Source organism: Bactrocera tryoni, chromosome 2 (genome assembly GCF_016617805.1).
Source record: "Bactrocera tryoni isolate S06 chromosome 2, CSIRO_BtryS06_freeze2, whole genome shotgun sequence".
Classification (NCBI taxonomy): Eukaryota; Metazoa; Arthropoda; class Insecta; order Diptera; family Tephritidae; genus Bactrocera; species Bactrocera tryoni.
The window spans coordinates 41,070,181-41,095,587 of NC_052500.1; the positions used below are offsets into that span (position 1 = coordinate 41,070,181).

Here is a 25,407-nt window from a genome sequence, read left to right on the forward strand (position 1 = left end):
CGGCGGCAGACCCAGAGGCTTAACAAAGATAGAAGAAAGACGAAAAAAGGAAGGGATGTAGAGACCCGCACTAGTGTTGTGCGAGTGTGGGAGACACAACGATTCAGAGTAACGAACTTGAATATGAGTTAGTTGAATATTGAGCGTGAACTTATAAAGTCGTACTATCAATGAACTCAATAAAATATCATATTTCCATTTGCATAGCATTACCGAGAATAATTGCATTTACTATCGGATTGTTTAGAAGTAAACAAGTAGGTGAGGTATTAAAATTAGTAAATCAGACTACATTCTCCCACATTCGATAGGAGAGGATACCATCTCAGTCTATACCGACGGGTCCAAAATGGACTGCGGAGTAGGCACGAGGGTATTCTCCGCTGATCTAGGCATATCTCTTTCTATACGTCTTCCGAACTCGGCTAGCATCTTCCAAGCAGAATTACTAGGCATAGAAAAAGCCTGCGAAGTTCTATTAGAAAACCACGGGAATATACATCAAGCAACTATATTTACGGATAGTCAGGCGGCGCTCCTGGCCTTGTCTTCATCCATGACAAATTCCAGCATAGTTGACAACTGCAACAGAACACTAAGCTCAATAAAAGACAAGCTCCAAGTAGACTTGATCTGGGTTCCCGGCCACAGCAACATTTTTGGTAACGAAAAAGCAGACGAGTTGGCAAAGACAGGAGCTTTCCTCAACGAATCCGAGGCGGAGCTAATACCAAGCCCGCTAGAATCGATCAAACGAGAGATCAATAGACAATTTCAATAAGTTGCAAATAACAGGTGGAAAAACATTACAAAATGCGTCATAACTAACCAATTACGGCCAACATATGACAGGAAAAGAACCAACGACTTATTAAATAGGTCAAGAAAAAGCATCTACAGCGTAACAGCTACCACAACAGGGCACTGGCCATTTGGGGAACATACGTCCAACACAACGACATCTGCCGAGGCTGCGGAGTAGCAGCGAACAAGGAAACAATTTTCCACTTTCTGTGCGAATGCCCAGCTCTAGCACACATCCGACACAAAACACTTGGAATCCATCAAGCACCAAACCTTGAATGGATTTCCACTAAAAGCATATGAGACATAAGAAGTTTCATCGAAACCTCAAAATGGTTTGAGAGAGAAGGTGAAACGTAATAGCAGATACAGGAAGTTCTACGAATAGCGTATCAAAATGGCACATCAAGTGCTAATTGAGCCCGATAGGGCTGCACTCCTACCTACCTACCTACTTACCTACCTTAAATTCGATTTATAAATTATAGATGTCCTTTTACACATGTAAGGGATTTCTCAAATCTCCTAAAAAAAATTACGAATCTAATTCTCAGTAAAAAATTTGTAAATAAAAACCTTAAATTTAGGTTTACGCAAATTTCCAAAAAAAAATCATCTCCAAAAAAAAACATCTCAGTATGCGCAACTACCATTTCACAATTAATAAAAATTAAAAAAACAAGAAGATTTGGAATCTATCAGGGGTGTTGTGGAATCTGATAGTTGTCGGAATCAGAATTGAAACCAATCAAAAAAAGCAGTAGGTGTCATGAATTCAGATATTATTGGTTTGATATTCGAAACCGAATTTGTATCGCTTTTGGGTGTCACGGAATTCAATTTTATCGGTTTTGCTGTCAGAAACAAATCAAGAAGGTAGTCGCACACAGATTTGAATTGTAAGTTATACTATGTTCGGACCGACATTGAAAACATTTTGAAAACACATTTGTATGTTGTGGAATCTAAGTCGTTCGGACCGGCAATGTGTGTTTTCGATGAGTTTTCACTGACAACTTTCAATAGCAGCATTCTCTTGCTCTTGCAAAAATCATATACCGAAATATGCAAGGCCAAGAGAGCACCCATTGCAGAATCAATGATATATTATATATATATATGTTTTGGTCTGACATATTTATAGGCATTGCAAATAATTTTCTGCGTGTGTTTGTTGTTGTGCCGTTGCACCAAGAGGAAAATTCTGCAATTTCTGCGCCGTGCAAGGTTTGGCAAGAGCAAGAGAATCTCCCTAATATGAGAATATCAAGCGACAGCTGTTTTTGTATATGGAATGTAAACAAATATCAAGTGACAATTTAGGGCCGACAAAATATGTCTTCCAAAAACATCGATTAAACTAGAGCAGGCACCGATTATAATGAGTAGAATGTAAGTTTTCAAGTAGCTTTCAGCGAAAACTGTGTTTTCATTTGACACATTTTTTCTTCTTCTTAATTGGCGTAGACACCGCTTACGCGATTATAGCCGAGTTAACAACAGCGCGCCAGTCGTTTCTTCTTTTCGCTACGTGGCGCCAATTGGATATTCCAAGCGAAGTCAGGTCCTTCTCCACTTCCAACGGAGTGGAGGTCTTCCTCTTCCTCTGCTTCCCCCGGCGGGTACTGCGTCGAATACTTTCAGAGCTGGAGTGTTTCCATCCATCCGGACAACACGACCTAGCCAGCGTAGCCGCTGTCTTTTAATTCGCTGAACTATGTCGATGTCTACGTATATCTCGTACAGCTCATCATTCTATCGAATGCGATATTCGCCGTGGCCAATGCGCAAAGGACCATAAATCTTTCCCAGAATTTTTCTCTCGAAAACTCGTAACGTCGACTCAACGATTGTTGTCATCGCCCAAGCCTCGGCACCATACAGCAGGACGGGAATTATGAGCGACTTATAGAGTTTAGCTTTTGTTCGTCGAGAGAGGACTTTACTTTTCAATTGCCTACTCAGTCCGAAGTAGCACCTGTTGGCAAGAGCAATCCTGAGTTGGATTTCCAGGCTGACATTGTTGGTGGTATTAATGCTGGTTCCTAAATAGACGAAATTATCTACAACTTCAAAGTTATGACTGTCAACAGTGACGTCATTCGTTAGTTGACTGTCGACGCGGATAGACGTGCGTGCGCATCGTTGTAATTTAGTAGTGTATTTTTTCGGTGATTTTTGCGATTCCCCTTTGTGCGGGTATTTGTTTACGCGTTTTGGTTGGCACCGTTATTGCCTAGCACGTGTGCATAGCGGTTTAGCGAAATTGTTTGTGCGATCGCGAGTAGTGAGGGTCGGTGACCGCGAGTGTTTTTGTGCGTTACACATTTTTGTGCAATTTTGTGCATTTTTGTGTGCCAAATCGTCGTGAGTAGCGGTAAGTAATTTTTATAATTACTATTGTATATAGTAATGTAAGCCTCCATATCGCCTATATAATATATAGTAATGTAAGAACCCATTTACATATCCATTTACATTACCATATTATAACTAATACTACCTTAGTTTTAAGAGAAATTAGAGTAAGAGAACAAGAAGATATTAGAAGAGTAATTAGGATTAAGCTTTAAAATAAGATAGGATAAGTGTAAATGATACAAAAATAAATATGTAGTTCTTTAACAGACACTAACGAAAGCGTTTGTTTAATTCCGAGAACGTGATTGGCGACGAGGAAAAAGTACCACTGAAGAAAATACTGAAAAAGTACCGCGTGGTCGATTTTTTTTTTGTAAGAACGCAACTCTTTAAAATAATTAAAAACAAAAAATATAGATATATGAGAAACATTTCTAATTAGCCGCTGAGCAAAAATTTAATTTTTTAAATCAAACAATCTTTTCGTAAATCGGGCTGAGCAAAACAATTTAAGCACTAAATAAGCAAAGGAGTAGTATATTATAAAATAATAGCAATTACAAAATAAAAAACGTATTAATAATAAAATAAATATAAAAAAAAACCGAACTAAATAAAGAAAAGTATAAAACGCGCACATTTGAAAATAAGAGGATTAGAGGAACTCATCGAAAACTACAAACAACTAGCTGGCTGCAACGGTCATTGTGTCCTCTGTGAAGGTGAAATAGTCGCGGTTAAAAGCGGATGACTATGAATTTGTGACCTCTGTGAAGGTGAAAGGAATTTTAAATCTCTTTGAAACGGTGCCTAGATTATCTAAGACGCTTCAAACGGGACACACAACGACTAAAGTTTTCAGTGCAGCAGAGAAAATATAAAACAAAAGAGAGCAATTAACTGGAGCTTAATGCAGCAGAAACAAATCCAGCAAGGCAGCAAAGCAGCAAGAGAAACAGAATTTACAAACATATACATAAGTATACACATATATATATATATATATATATATATATAATATATATATATATGTAAATATATTTTATTTTATTTTTTAGTACCTTCTCTCGTTTCTTCTTTTAGCAATATCGAGCCATTACCGCCAAAATAATGTATCCCACACCATAATCGATTTTTGGTTTGTTATCGAAATCGATAGTTCAACATCATTTGCATCATCTGTCAAAATTTAATGGCTGCAGATTAAACCGTTAAGATTTTATAACAAAAACAATTTTAATGTAAATGCATATGGTGACTTGTTTACATTTTCTTTGAACGCTTGTGTGGGATACAATTAAATTCTCTTTTAACATAAATGAAACACAAGGGGAAAAAACACAATTTTTTGAGACTTTAATTAAAGATAAAGCTTTAGAACAATATGTCGAAAGTATGAATTTGTTTTTTTTGCAAAATATGTTTTTGTTTTTAATTATTGGATATTTTTACAGCTCTCCCTGGTGCCGTATAGCGATTCAGATGAATCTTTCGTTGATTTAAATGGTTTGGAAAGTTTAAAAGAAGTCGAGGAGGAAACGAGTGTTGGGAAAAGGGGCTACGGAAATTGGGAATAGGGGCTACAGAAAGCAAAAGAGAATACCTAAAAGGCTGCAAAAAGTTAAGAAAAAAATACGAGTGTTTTGCCCAACCCGTGCTTAAAGAAAAAATGTCCAAACTGTATATCAGCATTATGTAGAACATTTGAAAACTATTAATAAAGTAAATAGTCAGTTATCGTTAAGAGTATTCCGTAATATTTTTAAAAACAGTTTCAATTTAGGCTTTCGTTTACCTAAAAAAGATAAATGTATCTTATGCGAGAATTACAATAATTTAGACACAGAATCCAAAAAGCAATTGCTTTCATCAGAAGAGTATCAAATTCATCTAAAGCACAAAGAGAAATGTAAGCAAATATTTTTGGAGGACCAAAAGCTATGCAAAGAGAATCCGGCTTATTTATGTACAAGTTTCGACTTGCAAAAGGTCTTAAATACTCCCTATGGAAAAAGTGTTTCTTTGTTCTATTCTAGAAAATATTCATTCTACAATGAAAGTTTTTATGAGAGTGGTACAAGAGATGGGTTTTGTTTTTTTATGGGGAGAAAAGGATGGTAAACGAGGGTGTAATGAAATTTGCACAACTGTTTTCCAATACTTTAAATTAGTCGATGAAAGAAAAACCCAGTCGATAGTCCATCTTTATTGTGATAGCTGCGCAGGACAGAACAAAATACAGAGCTATGCTTGCGACATTAACCTATTTTGTAGAAAACTCTAATTTTGTGACTAATATAAAAATCACATACTTGTTGCCTGGACACACCATGATGCCTGTTGATTCGATACATAGTACAATTGAATCGTTTATTCGGAATAGGACTATTTGGGCTCCAAGTGAGTGGTACACCATAATATCAAATGCAAGAACTAACCCAAGAAAATATAATTGTATTGAATTAACTAACAGTGATTTTAAAGACTGGAAGACATTTTCACAGGCGTTACTTCCAAATTCAGTGAAAATTCAATTTACAAAATTATGCTCTGCTACATTGGAAAAAAAAATTTCAAATATTACTCTTAAATATGGCTACTTTGATGAATCTGAAACCATAAATTATGATCTAGATTCAATTCCACGATCCAGACGAAACTCCCAAATAGTTTGTGAGGGACCTACTCAATTATATGATCATATATTAAACATTTCTTCTGCTAAATATAAGGATTTGAAAACGCTTTGCGATAGAAAAACTATACACGAGTATTTAAATTTAAAATGGGATGGATCTGTTAAAAATTTGTTACCTGAAACCGACCAGGAAGACAGTATTTAGCGTTCTTTATATATTTTTATCTATCGTTATTCAAGTTTACAAGATTTTAATATGAATAACATTACTTTGTTAACAGAAAACTTTAAATATATGATTTACATTACTTTATTTTTGTTTTATCGAATATACTAAGAAATGTATGCATTTATTTTTTTTTTTAAATCAAATGTAATTTAATTTTAAGGACTAAGTAAAAAAATAAAATAAAAAAACGGGAAGTCACTTCCTTAAAACAATTTTTTTGTGTAACCCACACACTTTTTTAATAATAGGTTGCCAGAAGGAAAGCAAAAAAAATGTATCCCACAAAAACAACCGTTATGATGCAAATATCTATTTAAAATTATTAAAATTAAACGTATTACACAAAAAAATATTTACATTATAAATTTTAAAATAATGGCTTTATTCAAACTGATTTAATTTAAAAAAACCTTCCCCTGTAAAATTTCGAGTTTGTGGGATACATTTTTTCGGCGGTTATGGCTCGATATATTAGTTTCCCTTTTACACACACTTAAGTTGAATTACACATTTAGCTATGGAAGCGTTACAAATAAGTAGATTTAACCTAGTTTTAACTTGCATAAAAAATATTGAAAGTTTCGACGGCAATGATATTAATCAGTTGCCAGATTTTCTAGATCAGGTTGAAAATATTCTTCCATCTATTCTAGAATTAGATAAAACTAATCAAAATATACTTTTTGGGTATATTAAAAACAAATGTGTTGGCAAAACTAGGGAAGCCATTCACAGGCACTCTAACGTAAATTCGTGGCATATTTTGAAAGAAATTTTAACAAAAAATTTTGGCGAAAAATACAGTAGTAATGACTTAATGGACGAATTAAAAACTTGCAGATTACATGGAACAATTGAAAATTATTATTTTAAAATAAATAAACTGGCAAACAGAATACACAATAGAAATTTAACTCATGGCGACACTACTTATACGACTGAAGAAGTAAACAGAATTTCACCTAAAACTTTTAGGGACCATCTTCCTGAACGAACACGTACTATGATATTCGCCAGAGATCCTGAAACATTAGAAGACGCATTTAAAATTATATTATACGCAAAACATCAAAATTATACACAGTTTGGACCTGCAAAAAGAGACTATTTGAATACAAATATAAGAACTAACTTTAGCAATAATTCTAATGACCAAAATAATTCCTTTCAAAGGAAATCGTTTAATTTTACAAATATGAGTAATAAACATAATCAGCATTTTGAGACCCAACAAAATTTGCCATATCAAAATCCACATTATTCTAATACAAATTATAATCCATGTAATGATAACCTAGGAAATTCAAATTTTACTAGTCAAACGAAGCGGACAAATTACTCACAAAACACAAATAGAAATAAACCGAATTCCAATAATAATAATTATGTTTACCAATTTAGACAGCCGATTTTAGGAAGTCAAAACGCACCTAATATGAGGAACAATAATCAGCAAGATGAACCAATGGAAATAGAAAATTCGAACGTAAATTTTCTAATAGCAGGCAATCAAAACTTCCATATATAATAATTAATAATCCTATAAAAAAATTAAAATTTATAATTGATACTGGTGCTGAATTCAGTATAATTAACCCTGGTATATGTCATCCGAATTTGAAGCAAAATGTAAACGTAGTAGCAAGAGCATTAGGTAGAGAGATAATAATTACAAAACTTTGCAAATTTCCTATATTTCGTGAATTTAATATAAAAGATTATAATTGCGAATTTTTAGAATACGCGTTCAATGAAAACTTTGATGGACTTATAGGTAATAATATCTTACAAAATTTAAACTGCATAATAAATATACCTTGTAGACAATTAATTACAAGTAATGCTGTAATAACAATGTGTTTGTCTAAAGAGGAAGAAGATTATAATGAATTAGCTTATAAAGATAGCTGCTTTTATAATTGCGAAATTGAAAACCCTGATATATTATCTCAAATCCAAACAGATCATCTCGAAAAATATGAAAAGGAAAAATTAACTAATATAATTAAAAAGTATAAACATGTATTTTACAACAAGAACGATAATTTAACTTTTACCAATGAAATAAAGCATAGAATTCCAACGAAGCATGATATGCCTGTGTATTCCAAATTATATAAGTACCCTGAGGTACATAAAGCAGAAGTTAATGACCAGATTGAAAATATGTTAAAACAAAACATAATTAGGCATTCAAATAGTCCATATAATATGGATCGTTCCAAAAAAATTAGATTCTTCCAATGAACAAAAATGCCGAATAGTAATTGACTATCGAAAGTTAAACGATATTACAGTTGAAGACAGATTTCCTATGCCAAATATTGACGATATATTCGACAAACTTGGAAAGTGTTTATATTTCTCTACTCTTGATTTAGCCAAGGGATTTCACCAGGTAGAAGTACATCCCGATGACATTTCAAAAACAGCTTTTTCTACAGCCACTGGGCATTAGGAGTTTGTGCGTATGCCATTTGGCCTTCGTAATGCGCCGGCTACTTTCCAACGACTGATTAACCACGTATTGAAAGAATACATTGGTTCAATCTGCTTAGTTTATTTAGATGACGTTCTGATTTTTTCAACTAGTATAGAAGAACATTTAGAAGCAATAGACAAAATTTTGAAACGTTTGTGTCAAGCCAATTTGAAATTACAAGTTGACAAGTGCAAATTCCTCTCAAAAGAAACTGAGTTTTTGGGTCATTTAGTAACTGCTGAAGGCATTAAACCAAACCCTAAGAAACTTGAAACCATAGAAAAAATACTATTACCTAAAACACAAAAAGAAATAAAATCATTTTTGGGTATAACTGGATTTTACAGACGTTTTATTAAGGATTACTCCAAAATAGCTCACCATCTCATTAAATACCTCAAACAAGGAATAAAAGTTAATACTTGTGATAAAGATTATAAAGCGGCTTTTGAAAAATTAAAAATGTTGTTTAAAAATGATCCTATTCTTATTCATCCTGATTTTAATAAAACTTTTACGCTCGTTACTGATGCGAGTAATTTTGCATTAGGAGCCGCACTTATGCAAGGAAATAAAGCTGTTTCTTTTGCCAGCCGTACTCTAAACGGTCACGAAAAAAATTACAGCACAATTGAAAAGGAGTTATTAGCCATAGTGTGGGCAACCAAATATTGTCGCCCATATCTTTTTGGTCGTAGGTTTGTAATCAAAACAGACCACCGTCCATTAGTTTGGCTTCACAATATAAAAGAACCAAATGCTAAAATCCAAAGATGGAAAATTAAGCTAAATGAGTTCGATTTCGATATTAGTTATATAAAAGGAAAAGAAAACGTAATCGCAGACGGCATAAGCAGGTTAAATTATGAATCATTAAATAGTGAAGTAGTAATTAATCTAAATGAATTATTCGATGAAGATGTTAACACAGTGCATAGCGCAGAAAGCGATAGTACTGACTACATTAAAATAACCGAACAACCAATTAACTTATTTAAAAATCAATTATTAATTCAAAATTCAAATACGAATTCTTGTTCAACAAAAATTGTGTTCAAAACTAAAATTCGACACTGCTTAAAAGTAACAAATAATGATGCCCTTTTGGATTTCCTGCGAGAAAAACTACCTGCGAAAGGACTTGCAGTAGTTTATTGCCAAAATATTGAATTATACAAAGAATTCCAGTTTTTGTATATTAAATATTTTGCGAGAAACAAAAGCTTAAAGGTGTTAAAAGCACATTCAATCTTAGAAGATATAATTGATAGAGAAAAGCTTTTACAATTAATACAAAATACGCACATTAAAAATAATCATAGAGGTATTAACGAAGTTTATGAAGAATTGAGAAGAGTTTACTACTACCCTAAGTTTCAGAAAGAAATTCAAAAATACATTAACAGTTGCGAAATATGTAAACTTGCGAGATTTGATAGGACCCCAATAAAGCATAGCTTTAACATTACATCTACACCAGAACGGCACAATGATATCGTTCATTTTGATATATGGTATCCACAACGCGGCACGATGTATCTTACAAGCATAGATAAACTTACGAAATACGCAACTGCTTACAACCTGGAAGACAGGACCTGGGTATCGATACTGAAGGCACTCAAGCAGAGAATACAATATTTAGGTAAACCAAAGTTAGTAGTTTTCGACAATGAGCTAGATACTGCTGTAGTTAGGGAATTTTTAAAGAACCAACAGATAAACTTCCACACAACAACAGCTTATTTGAAAACTGGTAAAGCGGACGTAGAAAGATTACATGGTACTCTAAACGAACACATTCGACTTTTCAATGCAGATCCTAATAATAAAGATGATATCTTGGAAAATGTATATAAAGCAATAGCAGCATACAACAACACTATTCATAGTACCACCAAATATCGACCAATAGATCTTTTAAATAATATAATTTCACAAGAAGATATATCTCAACTTACCAAAATGGTACATGAGAGAAAATCTAAGAGAATAAATGTGTTAAACCAAAAAACGAATAGGGTAGAAACGGACAGTTTTGCAAACAAGATTGTAAATAATAATAGAGTAAGCAAATCAAACCCCAAATATAAAAAAATTATAAATTTTAAGCAAGAAGGAAATTACCTAGTATCCAATAATAAACAATTTAAAAAAATATATAAAACACAAGTAAAACGAAATATATGAATAAAAATTTAGATAAACATTAAAGTTATTTAAATATTGGACATTTTTTTTGAATACGCAGGGACTGCTTATTCTGGCCGCGGAGGAGTAATGTAAGCCTCCATATCGCCTATATAATATATAGTAATGTAAGAACCCATTTACATATCCATTTACATTACCATATTATAACTAATACTACCTTAGTTTTAAGAGAAATTAGAGTAAGAGAACAAGAAGATATTAGAAGAGTAATTAGGATTAAGCTTTAAAATAAGATAGGATAAGTGTAAATGATACAAAAATAAATATGTAGTTCTTTAACAGACACTAACGAAAGCGTTTGTTTAATTCCGAGAACGTGATTATATACGGACAACGTGGTCATCCACGTTGTTGTTATTGGCGGAAGCTTCGCACGGTTCCAGTGTAGCTCCGTGTTGTTGGTTCTCTTGCTGACTGGACTGCCTGCCAGTAGTTCTGTGCTGAGCATCTGGCGTTTAGTCGGCTCTGTGTCAGAGGAGTCTGGGCAGGATTGCCCAAAGGGTGCAAGCGTCTGTCCAGCGTTGGAGACTGCGACTCCTGTGTGGACCAACGGTCGTAAGAGCGCTACCGTTTAGCCCACGGTGCGATTCCGTTCAGCGCCACATCGGTCGACTCCGGACCGTTACGGGGACATTGTCCGTACGGCGGCCAATTGAGTGGCCTTAATCCGACCACTGGTTGGGGTTGTGGGCTGTGCCACTGCGATCACGCGTTAATCGACCGCTTGGGTGATCGCTGTTAAGGAGTGGGTCTGCGCGCGAGTCGCATTTTTCAGCGCGTTCAGACGCGGGTACCTGGAGGCATCTGCTCTAGAATCTTTCTGTCCGTGAGCCTTCTGCGTTAGTGGTACGCCATCGGATCAGTTCGACTTAGAGGTTAGTTGGGAAGCGAGATGCCTCCTGGACGGAAGAGGAGGACGAAGGCCCTCACTGGAAGCGGAGAAGCGGGAGTTGTGGCGGGAGTGCCAACGTGGCTTCCGCTGAGAAGGCGGTTACGCGTGCTGGGTCGCCGCGTAACGTAGGGGTATCGAGGGAGGGAGCGGGTGTTGTGGTGGGAGTGCCATCGTGGCCACCACTGAGAAAGCGTCTGCTCATATGGGATCGTCGCGTTATGACGGGAGGGAGCGGTAGTGGGAGCGTGGCCCATGCGGCTAGTACGGTGGGCAAAGGAGTGGACGTAGCGAAGGAGGGCGCTACGAAAGCGGGCACTCGTGTCTCGAGTGCCAAAACAGAGGGAAAGCGGGACTTTTCACGGGGATCTGTCGTTGTTGGGGGGGAGGGGGGGCAACGTCCGGTGTGTTTTACGTGGGCACCTGCTGACGACAGCCTTACTCCTCGGCGCTCAAAAGCATAGCGGATCAAATCAATGCGTTGATCAGCGCCCTGAGAATGCTAAGCATTTTCAGTACCAATTGGCAGTGTGGAATGGACACACTAACCACCTTGGCACATCTAAAACCTCTGCCGTGCTTTGGGTCCGGCACCCGGTTGCAATGCAACTCCCCATTTAACTGACAAAGTCAGTTCTTCCCGCGATTTGGGTTTTAACCACAACCACCACGATACTCCCCGAGGGGCCAGCCCGCACGAGCAGGTTGGAGCGAACTCCAAGGGCTCCTGCTCTCCGTGGTACCAGAATTAAGTCTCCGGTCAGACCTCGTAGCCGAAACTACTATCAGTTGAGCTTCCATACGCCTCTGGACTGGAGGCCAGGGGTTGGACCCCATACACACATCACTTACACACACCAATCATACAAAAACTAACCCTAAATCCAACTAACCGCCTTCGCCGCTTAAACAGTTCACGCGCAAACGACCCTAACTGTTCGGCATTCCGACTAGTGGAGATCACACCACTAACATCTAATTGTCCATCAGTCCAGCTAATCCCCATACCACCCAAATCCCTAATGTCCGAGTACATCGGGCACTCCGCAATCAAATGCGACCAATTTTCCGACCCCGCCCCACAAAAACACCCCGACGTATCCGAAAGGTGCCTCCGATGCAAAAATGCATTCAGAGGCCCATGCCCCGTAAGCAGGAAACCCAGACTAAGATAAAATCTGAAAACTGGGTTATCCTTAACGAACCCCACGTCCCGAATGTACTTGTACGTCACTCGGCCGTTAGGACTATTGTCCCAACGTTCTTGCCACCTACACCTGACCCTATCATCTAGGAGCCTCTTGCTCCCTAGATATCCCTCCCTCTCCACATCATCGTAGGAAATCCAGTCATTCCGCAGCAATGGCACACTCAAGCCCCTTCTTAACCATCGCATCGCATCCGTTGAGACGGTGCGACATACAGGCAAACATGCAAGCATCATGCAACGCTGGATTGAGAGGAGTTTTTGAGACCCCCAGACAGTCGTGGCTGTCTCCCGCCATACAGGGGCTCCATAAGTGGCACAGGCCACAAACAAGCCACGATATATGGTGCGGACAGCACGACGTCCGAGACCCCAATCGCTCCTCAAAATCCGTCGTATTTTGCCTACAGTTGCCTGCAGTCGCTCCTTCACATTCGCCAAGTGTGGAGTAAAACACATCCTTTCACTCATGGTCAGTCAAAGATATTTGACTTGCGTCACATATCTGATGCTGACCCCGTTCACACGGACAATCGATGGACGACCCGATGACAATCTACCTTTCAGCAGCATTGCCAACGTTTTGTCCATCGATATGTCGACGCCCACACCTAAACCCCATGAATTAACGATCTCTAAGAGATCTCTTCCCGCCCGTTCTAGCTCAGACCTCGAGCGACCTTCGACCATAAGAAGAAGGTCGTCCACATACGCACAACATTTACAGAGTGGCTCGAGCTGCACAAGCAGAGTGTCCATCATAAGGTTCCAAATATATGGACCACAGATGGAACCCTGCGGGCAGCCTCGAACAACTCCACACCGTTTCACCATGACTCTTTCCAGCACTTTTCCAAGTAATGGAAGGAGACTGATGCCCCGATAAGATCGAGGATCGCTCCTGACCTTATCAGGGGACTTCAGGAGAGGAACAACCCTAGCACTTTTCCACTCGCATGGAAAGTATCCCTCCCAGACGCACTTATTATAAATGGCCTCCAGGTATTCCAGAATGAACTTCCATAAGCTTTTACACATCTCTCCGTTCAAACCATCAAAACCTGGGGACCGTTTAGACCTAACCAGGCCAAAGGCGTACCCCAACTTCCCATCATCCAATGGAGGGACAGGCACCTCTTGTACTTGAGGTACCTGCACCTCCGACCTAGGAAGGAACGCACCTAACAGAACCCCCGCACACTTTCTCTCCACGACGACAACAGAGTTTCACCGACGCGAATAGAGGTAATATCCTCTTGTACTAAAATTTGCTTCGAACACCGTCGACTGATATGCATTTGCGTGGCACGTCGTATGGTTGATGGCGACGGCGCTTCCATGACATCCTCAGCGACAGCAGCAACATTCTCTGCAGAACGTCTACTCCGGGGTCTAGAGTAATGCAGATTCAGCTTAACATTCAGTACTTACTAAAGAAACCGAGCATATTTTGGGGTCAAATTCCGAATCTGGCCTAAGGAGCTGGAAAATAACATAAGCTTACAGTCATTTTGCGACCGTGATGATAGAGGCAGTTTCTAGTGAATGGTGTAACACCACCAAATGACAAAAAATGCTGTATGTGATGGCAAATTCTTGAATGCAAATTCGTAATCAGGTCACCTCAAAAACCACGCAGACTTCTTCGCAAATCAGTCACTAATTTTTCCCTCAGATTTGTTGAGTAGAGATTGGAGGCGCCATTTTTCAGTTTTATTATTTTTAAATTTCAGGGACATTTGGTAACAAATTCCTTCTATTGGTTTGGTACGAAATAACTATACTTGATATCTGTCACTGGTAGAATTGTACTTATCCTATTGTTAATGGATGAGAAGTACATAGCTTGTTTTCCATTCACATGTGCTATTATTTCATTGGCTTAATATTTGCAACCCGCTTGTTATAAATAATAATTAAAAATTGTATTAAAGTACCTTAAATTGAATTTATAAATTAGTGAATTAAAACCTTACATTGTGATTTGCGCAAATACAGATGTTTTTTCAGGCATATGACATCCAAAAAAAAATCACGATCATAACTCTCAGTATGCGCAATTACCATTTCACAATTAATAAAAAGTAAAAAAAAAAAGATCTGGAATCTGTATGATTTCATTAATAAAAATTAAGGTACTTAAAATCATCTTAATGATATTCCACAAATACCACAACTTATTAAAAAAAATTAGAACTTTAAATACAAAAAATGAATAATTGAATAAATAAAAAGTAAGGAAGAGCTGAGTTCGGGAGCAACCGAACATTTCATACTTTTGTAACTTGCAGTTATCAAATCCATTAAAAAACCTTTAGGTTCTGGCAAATTTTTATTTCAAAATGCCAAAGAATTCAGCATTCGTTCGACAAAACTGAATGATTTACAATCATATTAGTATGTATCTTATTAACTTATATAATTGGTTATAGATTCGATTAGTTTTATATCTACAAGGAGCGTTCCAAAGTAAAGAGGGAACTTTTTGAATCGAGCGCCCCTGGTTAGCTTTATCGATTGTCCAGTGAAAATTTCATGACATTGGAAGTGAAGTTATTGCGTTTTAAGTGTCAGTATGTTTGTGTTATCGGTGCGAAAGTGAGCTTCGAACAAAAAGCCAACACTAAATTTTGATTTAAAATTGATAAAACAAGTTTAATCCTATCCCGTACCAGAGTGCACGAGTGGTTTCAACGTTTTCAAAGTGGTCGTGAGAACATAAATGACGATCAACATGTGGGCCAATTAAAATCCGTGATCACCGGAAATTCCACCGAAACTGTGCGTGAATTCATAAAAAATCAGCCGAAATCATCATTGAAATTCATGGAAATAGAATTGAACGTCCCCAAAAAAACGATTTATCGCATTTTGACCGAACATTTGGGCTTACGAAAGTTGTGTGCACGGTTTGTTTCGCACAAATTGACTGACGACCATAAATTGCTCAGAATCCAACATTCGAAGGACCGATTATTTGACCAAAAAACACATTTTAACTATTAACCACTCCCCGTATTTACCTAATATGACACTGTGCGACTTCTTCCTTTTCGGAAAAATGGATTTGCCAATGAAAAGAAAGCGTTATGCAGACGTAGACGTAGTAAAGGCTTGCACCGGCATACTGGCGGCCAACAAGCTAAAACACTCGTTCGAAATGCTTTTGGACTGTGCAAAAAGCTGTAATGAAGCAGAAGGAGACTATTTTGAATAAAAAAAAAATTAATTTTGCCGAAAAAACCCATTTATTCTGGTTTTTTTTAAGTCCTGTGTACTTTAGAACTCACTTTGTATATATGAGTGGTTTTTTAGTATGTGGTATTGAGAAAAATAGATAAATTATATATTATCTATACTAATATTATAAAGCTGAAGAGTTTGTTTGTTTGAACGCGCTAACCTCCAAAACTACTGGATCGAATTGAATAATTCTTTTTGTGTTGGATAATCCATTTATCGAGGAAGGCTATAGGCTATATAGCATCACGCTGCGACCAATAGGAGCGAAGAAACAGTGGTAAATGTGTAAAAATAAAGGGGGCAATTTTTTATCTTTGAGGGCTTCCGTTCCTTGCGCTGCGAAAGCGGTTCAAGATACACAAAAGTTATGTATGAAAGAATTATTTCTCTTTTAATGATCTAAAAAAAAATCTGTGAGTACCGTTTTTGTGATAACTAATTTGGTCGAAATTATTTATTAGAGTTGTCCTAATATAATATTATTAATCTTTATCCAAATAAATGTGTTGTTCGGTAATTCTTTTGACGTAATATTCAGTTTACGTAAATACCAAGTGCAGGTAAAAATAATTAGGTTCCTGATTATTAATCTTACATTTCTTTTTTCTACATTCTTTTTATTCATTTTCTACGTTCTTTCTTTGTCACTATAATGCCTGAAAAAGAACTCAGCTTTCTCGGCAGACTGCTACTGCAAAGCGGCTGCGAGTTTTGCGCAGCAATGAAAGGATGAGAATATGCATAGGTTGGGTACTCAACGAGCAATCATGAACAAAACCGTGCTAGGGAATCGAGCGTTGAACGTTCGCAGCGTCTAGCCTCACAAAATTTCCGAACTTTGGCGAACCGACAACGGGAATCAAGCGCTGAACGATCTCAACGTTGGGCCTCACAGAATTCCCGAACTTTGATTTTAAAATTATCGACAAATATGAGAGCCCATTTGGGGGGAGGTAGAATAACTTTCCCTTCAAAATTAGTTTTAGTAGGAGATGGGAAAATACCTCATTTTCAAAATAAAATTTAAATTGACCGCGATTTAGGAGTAAGAGTAGGTAACATTGAGGATTTAATATCAAAAGTTTACCCTGACATCAGCGAAATAGAAAATTAAGATCACCAATGGATGTGTCAAAGGGCAATATTGGCAGCGAGAAACAATAGCGTGGACGAAATTAATGACATAATTTTAAATATACTTGAAGGAGATATAGTCACATACACTTCTATTGATAATGTAATGGATCAAGAAGATGTGGTCCATTACCCACAGGAGTTTCTAAATTCTTTGAACCCAAGTGGCCTTCCTCCACATTCCCTTAAGCTAAAAATAGGCGCCCCAATAATTTTACTTAGAAATCTGAAACCACCGCAGGGGCAACATTTAAACACGTGGGGATCGATTTACGCCAAGACTGCTTTTACATGGCCAATTAAATGTCGCGTTGTCATGATCAGGTTGCGGAGAAAATCAATATGTTCTTCTGCCACCAGAAAATAAAACAAAAAATATAATTTACGCAGAAGTTCTTTGATAACAGAATTTGACGCGGACGAAGATAAAAGCGAAGCCCAAAATCAGTATTTCACGCGGACGAAGTCGACGGCACAGCTAGTTATATTTATATGTATGTACCATATAATGATTTTCGGTTTTCTAACAAACCTTATGCCGAATATGCTAGTCTGTATCAGTTATATACTATATATATCTATACTTATATTATAAAGAAAGATTTGTTTGCTTGTTTGCGTTGAATAGGCTCCGAAACTACTTGAACGATTTAATAAATTCTTTCACTATTGGGAAGCTACACTATCTGTGGTGAACATCAAAAAAGTAAGGGATTCATACTAAAACTCCAAAAATGTAACCCAAGGTGTGAAAAAATTTCCAAGAAACTTTCTTAAATCGCGTGTGCTGCGAAAACTATTGGATATTGAACAAAATAATGTCAAAAGAAATGACTTCATATTTAAGTGTGTTTCAATACCATTATACAACTATTTGAATTATTCAATTTAGATACTCCATTCGAAAGATATCACAAGTTTAAAATTTTGAAAATGTCTCATGGTCGCCACTCGAGCTGCTGGGTTAGGCGACACCATAACGGGGCAACTCGACAGGCAAAAGTTTATAGCATACTAACTGTCAAATCGATTGCTATTCCAGTTGGGATATTCCTTATGTGGGCATTTGATATCGTGATATTTAATTTTCGAAATTAATTAAAATTTTAAGAGCATGAAAAAAGTGTAGGATTATTATTATTTATTCGAAATACTGCAGTCTTAATACAAATATACATATATTATATGTATTATTATTTTTTAGGATTACTGATTTCAATAATTATTCCAGAATATTCATTAATATATTTGAGGGTAATAATTTCAGTAAAAAATATTTACACATATGCCAACAACTCTCTTTACAAGATGCACACATATGTATTTACCTACATACTATTCCAACTATTATTCCAGCCTACCTTGAAATAATATTGTGCCTGTCGCGGTGTCCCGTAATAATAATAAGTAATGCAGGTGTCACTGGGATACTGAATCACTATTTCAATGTCAAGAAATAGTTTTTTTTTTCATTTTAAAATGCCCAAAAGATATAGATCTCAACTTCCTGGAAATAGTTCCCTTGCGAGGGTATCAAAAACACGACGTGACGGAGAATCTTCATCAGAAACTGAAAATCGTCTTGTAAATCGAAGAGAAAACGCATCGCAATCGGGTGCCGGAGAGTGGAGTATCGAGCGCACGCAAAGGCTTGCTCAACAAAATTTAAGGACTTCTCAATTACGCGCTCGAGAGTCGAGTACGGAGCGTGTGCAGCGGAAATATTAGAAATATGCAAGCTCGCTCTAGGAAGTCGAGTTACGAGCATTCTAAACGCAGGTAAAATAACCTTTTTCAAATGACGTCGTTTGGAGCGAAAGAAATAAGGGAGATAATTTTATATCTACTTCTTAAAATAGAGGGAAAAGTTTATCGTCTAATAGATAGCCACTACCATCATCAGGCCAAAGTCCACATTTCTTGCAAATCTATTTAATTTCAAACGCAGATCAGCTATCGTTACGGTCAAACATAGCTCCAATGCTAAAAAATTATTTAATTAACGAACTACAAACCGCACTGAATAGCAACAATATATACATAATATGTTTTAAACAAAACTTAAATCGTAACTCTACAAATAATTTAAAGTTAACAAAATAAATTATTTGATTGTTTACAGGGATGCTGATTCAATAAATTATTTTCCAGGAGCAGAGAAAGTAAATGCTAAAGTCCTTTTTACAAAAATTAAAAAAATAACAAGAATACAAAAAAATATACTTTCATGTTCGAATTTCCTTCATTTTACTAATTTTTAATGACCCCACGTAAAAACGAAAACGACCAATGCGAAGCCGGGCCGAGCTGTTAGTGTATTTAAAGTATTTTCCTGGCCTTGATTCCTGTAAAATGCAAGAGTATTAAATGTTCGGTTGCAACCGATCTTAGCCCTTCCTTACGTGTTGAATAATCTGTTTGACTTTACAGCTATTCGCAAACAATAATTTTTTTTTTTACACGATCCATTCGCTTTTTGTACCTTTCTAATAGAAACCGATCTTCCTTGTATTCAAACTCGTCAGTGAGAGTTTTAATGAGAATTATTTCGCACATTTTTATGTTTAAAAATTCAAATTTTCAATACACGAGCATCAGCTAGCATAAAATCAGCAGTGCAAACTCCGCAATGTTACCGAAAATCTCCATGCTTTGCTTAATATGAGAAATATTTCCCCAGAAGTCAACCACGTTAACATATTTGGTATATTCAGTTTATTCGTACTAGTGGAAGGTATGCCGACATCACTAAATTCGTCCCGTAATGCCATTATTATAATATTGATGTATTTTATATCAAATCAAGCAAAATAACGATATGAATAATATTCGTTATTCGAATGAACCACCCATTCTAGACACAAACGACATTGTGGAGAGGACGAAGTATACTAGAGGGACGTACCTAATGAAATTTTAAACCGATTTTAATTCCACACTTAGTTTCCACCAGAAATTAAGATACGCATAGCAAGCAAGGGGTAGGTTTGGGCGCAACCGAACATTATATCATTAACTTATGTTATACATATGTAAGTGATTGGTTTGCAATTTTACTAAGATATCTCACACACATAATGCAAATCATTATATGTAGCGAAATGGGAGTCGAGGCAATTCTGGGTCCATGAATTTCACACATATTTGCTAATAAACTATAGAATATCCGATAACACGTTTTCTTATTTTTACTAAGACGTCTTAGATATAGACCGACGTATATGACATAAAGATATCCTGAAGTACAAAAATCAATATGTTGGGTATATGGGACTATGACAGTCTGTGTTCCTGGCAGGATCTGAGGAATAAACAAGGAAACCGTTGTAGGCAATATATAAAGCAATCGGTCGGCCGTTCATAAACTACCCAGCACCGATATGGTCGCCTGAATGAAGAAGCTTCAGTTGTGTCAGAACACTATACTCCGTACGATAATAAGACGCTACTTGATGTCTCCCGTCAAACACTTGCACATTTCGAAGATTACAATCCGCTCATGCTTAGACAGACGGCAGCGTTAATCCGGATTAACTGTGCACTTCATTAGATCCATATTTGTAGGTGACAGACAAAAGCCATACGAGTTTGAACCTCTCGTATACAGCTGATTGTCATTTTTATAACTGGGGTACTCACAACCCGTCGTATAGCATCGTAAAATTATAAATTTTGACACTTGTTTAAAAAAATTGTTGTTGGATTTCATACAAAATTGAGATTACACATTTACAATTCTCAATGCTATGCTTTCGAATCGTTATAACTTATAACTTTATGAGACTTGTGAAAACCCTAAATATATTCAATGAAAATGGATAAAGATAAACACTGCGGTTGTTACAAAACCATTTTTTACTACAAAAACATATCAACGCCTTATTTTTAAAACTGTATCACAACATAAAACTTCTTGTTTTATTTAATGCAGTTAATCCGGATTAACGCTTCCGTCTGTCAATGCTATTACTCCTGAATTAATCCGGATTAATGGAGTTCCATCTCTTCGTCGATTTCAAAGCTGCCTTTGACAGCACGAAAAGGAGCTGCCTTTATGCCGCGACGTTGGAATTTGGGATTCCCGCAAAACTAATATGGATGTGTTAACTGACGAGCCGTTAGATACCAAATGAGGTTTCAGACAAGGCGACTATCTTTCGTGTGACTTCTTCTGGAGAAAATAATTCGAGCTGCAGAAGTAAACCGAGAAGATACAATCTTCTATAAGAGTGTACAGCTGCTGGCGTATGCTGATGATATTGACATCATTGGCCTTACAACCGCGCCGTTAGTTCTGCTTTCTCCAAAATGGATAATGCAGCGAAGCAAATGGGTCAGGTGGTGAACGAGGGCAAAACCATATACCTCCTGTAATCAAACAAACAGTCATCGCACTCGCGACTAGGCACCCACGTCACTGTTGACAGTCATAACTTTGAAGTTGTCGATAATTTCGTCTATCTTAGAACCAGCATCAACACCAACAGCAACGTCAGCCTCTAAAATCCAACGCAGGATATCTCTTGCCAACAGGTGCTACTTCGGGCTATGTAGGCAATTGAGAAGTAAAGTTCTCTCTCGACGAACAAAAACAAAACTCTATAAGTCACTCATTATTCCCGTTCTGCTATATGGTACAGAGGCATGGGCAATGACAACATCTGATTAGTCGGCCTTGCGAGTTTTCGAGAGAAGAGTTCTGCGAAAAATTTATGGCCCTTTGCGCGTTAGCCACGGCGAATATCGCATTCGACGGAACGATGAGCAGTATGAGATATACGACGACATTGACATATTTCAGCGAATTAACAGACAGCGGCTACGTTGGCTGGGTCATGCCGTCCGAATGGGCGTTATTACTCCGTTCTGAAAGTATTCGACGCAGTACCCACAGGGGGAATCAGAGGAAGATAGAGACCTCCACTCCGTTGGAAGGACCAGGTGGAGAAGGACCTGGCTTCGCTTGGAATCTCCAATTGGCGCCACCATGCGAAAAGAAGAAACGACTTGCGCGCTTCTGTTAACACGGCTATAACCGCGTAAGCGGTTTCCACAGTTAAGAAAAAGAAGAATGCAGTTAATCCAAATCAACGCTGGCGTCTGTCAAAAGCTATAACACGTGTAAAAAGTTTTATTAATTATATTTAAAAATTCTTGAAATTTAAATCGTCAGTCTTGCTAGTCATTTTAACAATTTTGGTTTTGGGCAATTTCAACGCAATAAACGAACGGACTTATTAATAGAGACCAGGGAATCCACTCATCTTATCATTATGGTCATTTCGAATTTGTGTTATTTACAATCTATTCGTATTCGGTTATCACTCAAAAAACATGGGTTGAAATATTTAAAAATTTTGTTTTTGAACCGTGAAGACAAAAGACTACAAAAGAAAACGGCTGATTTTGTCATTATGGATTCAATTTTTCCCATATAGTTGTTATTGGGCTACATATGAAACCTTATATAATTGAATCATGATCAATAAATCTACCATCTGCCATTTATAATGACACATATCATAAGAAATAATATTTCTAGTTACAAACCTTTGTTTGATATTGATGCCACCTTCAATTGGGAATGGCATGCTATTTGCCAATTGCGACGAGGAATTTTCTGGTGTTACAGTCACCAAAGGAACTGACAAGTTATTTATATCGATAGATGAATGTGAATTCGAGAGCAAATTACTATCCATAATTGTACAACCATTGTAGCTCAACGTGCCCCTCTTATTGCGATACATTTTTTTCTCATCCAAGGTTTGAACTTCACTTAGATAAAAAAATATCTGACGGATATTTTCAAGTGTCAAACTCATATCACAACGCAGTCCTATAATATCGAAACAAAGCTGAGCTATATTTTGGTTTAGCAAGAATATTCCGTATTTTACTGCCTTAGACGGTATAGTTGAGCGATTATAAAGAGGAAATCTAAGAATGAAATGTAAATAAGCTATGTATATAAGAAGATTATGTAAATTACTACCTACTCTGAACACGATAACGGAATCTCTTTTATGACATCAATTATTCGAGAGCGGGAACCTTGATGTATTATTGCATTTCTAAAATCGAAAAATCAAAGTTAATTGAAATTGTTACATACTTAAAACTTACATGTTGTAAAAAAGTGAAAAATATAAATGGAAATCTTCGATGTAAATTACCTTAAAGGGCGGTTGAATATAAAAGCAATCATCTGCACTAAATGAGCAATATATCCCAGTGAAACACTCAAAGTAATAGGTAATATATTTTCCGAACTGCTTGTATTATGCGACTTAGTATCATTAATCAATGCATCCATACTTGGAAATGGTACGTTGTTGATAGTATTGAAAGCATTTGTTTTTGTTTCTATTGGGTAAATTTCACGTAGGCCAACACATAATGCTGACATTCTCCGCTCTGTATTTCGGATGATATCGACCTTTTTTTTTTTAAGAAGATATATCTCCTGATATTGCTCTATCAAAACTTTTTTTTCGTCATGCAACTGTTGATTTCGAGATTGAATAGAAAGTTGATGCCGGAGTCGGATTTCATTTAAAAGGAGTAAATCGTTGGCTTTTTGATGTAAGCGAAGAGAAAAACTTTTATGCTCAAATTGGAGGAGGCTTTGTTTCAATCGCAAGGTTTCTAATTGCTTCTTTAAATTTTTGGCACAATATAAAATTTGTGGACTCAATTGGCGTTCCTCGAAATATAACTCACTTAATGCTCGACCCATTGAGGTTCTTTGAGAATTCCTCGTGAATGAGTTATTAAATGATGAGTTTAGTGGAATGGAAAGATGGTTCTTTGTGATGCATTGCATGCATTTTTGTTGAATTTCAATAGTAAGATCTTTGCTTTCTCTTAATTTTTGTAAACATCTTCGTTGTATTTCCTGTATCTTTAAAAGCTGTTGCAAGCTATACCCTATACGTACGTCATCCTTTTTATAGTACATAATTATATAACGAGCAGTTACAGCGTTTTTGCAAAAAACTACATTCCCTTCTTCAATATTATTTGTGTTTGACGAGTTTATTCGACTTTTAACATAATGTGGAAACACTTCATTTAGAAAATAGAAATTGTCAACTATTGTAATGCCCGAATTTATATGTTTTGCTGAGGTAAAGCATCCTCCGTTTATATAGAAAAGCAAAGAATTTTCCTTTAACTTTAAAAAGTATTGTTCACTTACTGGCGTCAGACCAGAAAGATATATTCCCCAAGTGAAAAGAAGTTTATATTGCGGATTTGTTTCCTTATCATCACGGGGACACCAAAGGTTATTTGAGAAGGCACTGAAAAAAAAACACATATTCGTAAAAGTTTGATAAACATACATAGATATACATTACCTTAATGGCTCCGTATTAGCACAAGCAATTTGTTGAACGCAATCTTTATCTAGTAAGCCAGTTATAAAATGCGCCCACACTTTGACACAAACACTTTGGTCATTGGCTTTAAATATTTTAGGACATATAATTTCTGCCCAATTTTGATCCTGTCGATGGGGCAAACATTCGCTTGTATAAAAAGCATCTTTTTCGACGGTTTCATGCAGCGTATAATATATCAAAGCGCCCGATTCCTGGCATTTAATATTTATACCTTCAATCCTAATAAGATTTCGCAAACGAAGCTGCTGAGTAGATAACGGCAGCCATGTTCGGCACCGGGGTCGAGTTCTCATATTCTTTATCTCAAATTTCTCCTATTAATATTGTTTTTAATACTGCACAATAACTATTGTAAATCAACCTTTACATATACTTCTTAACCCATCTTTTAAAAAATTTATAAACCAATCAAAAGTCGATATACAAACTATATAAGTATGTATGTATACACTTATGGCCAATTCACAAAGAACCTTCGCTTCGCTTTGCGTCACACTTTCGACACAAAAGCATGGTCATAGATAACGAGAGATTCTACCTTAGCGTACAAAATTTCCCAAAAGTAGAACATTTCAAGAAGTTTTTTCACCACATTAAACACAACTTACTCACATTTTTCACCTCAAATTAATTAAATTAAACTATAAATATTTAAACAAGTATTTGCAGGATTTATAAGAAAGGAATTTGTATTTTAAAAATTACCATTTACACTCGTAGTGAGCATCATTTATGTGCTAACAATTATGAGGAAATGGAGCGCTGTGAGCAATTCGCTGAAATTTCTTTTTTTCGCTTAA

General features: G+C 36.5%; 1 protein-coding gene across 1 annotated transcript; it reads right to left on the reverse strand.

Moving 5' to 3' along the window:
- Positions 1-22,605: 22,605 nt before the first annotated feature.
- On the reverse strand, positions 22,606-24,993 carry LOC120769048 (UV radiation resistance-associated gene protein). Its single transcript, XM_040095898.1, has 4 exons — positions 24,563-24,993; positions 23,378-24,505; positions 23,201-23,275; positions 22,606-23,141 (listed from the first exon to the last, which is right to left on the reverse strand). The coding sequence occupies exons 1-4, from the start codon at positions 24,898-24,900 to the stop codon at positions 22,643-22,645; spliced, it is 2,040 nt and encodes a 679-aa protein (XP_039951832.1). The 5' UTR covers positions 24,901-24,993; the 3' UTR covers positions 22,606-22,642.
- Between the last annotated feature and the right edge of the window lie 414 nt (positions 24,994-25,407).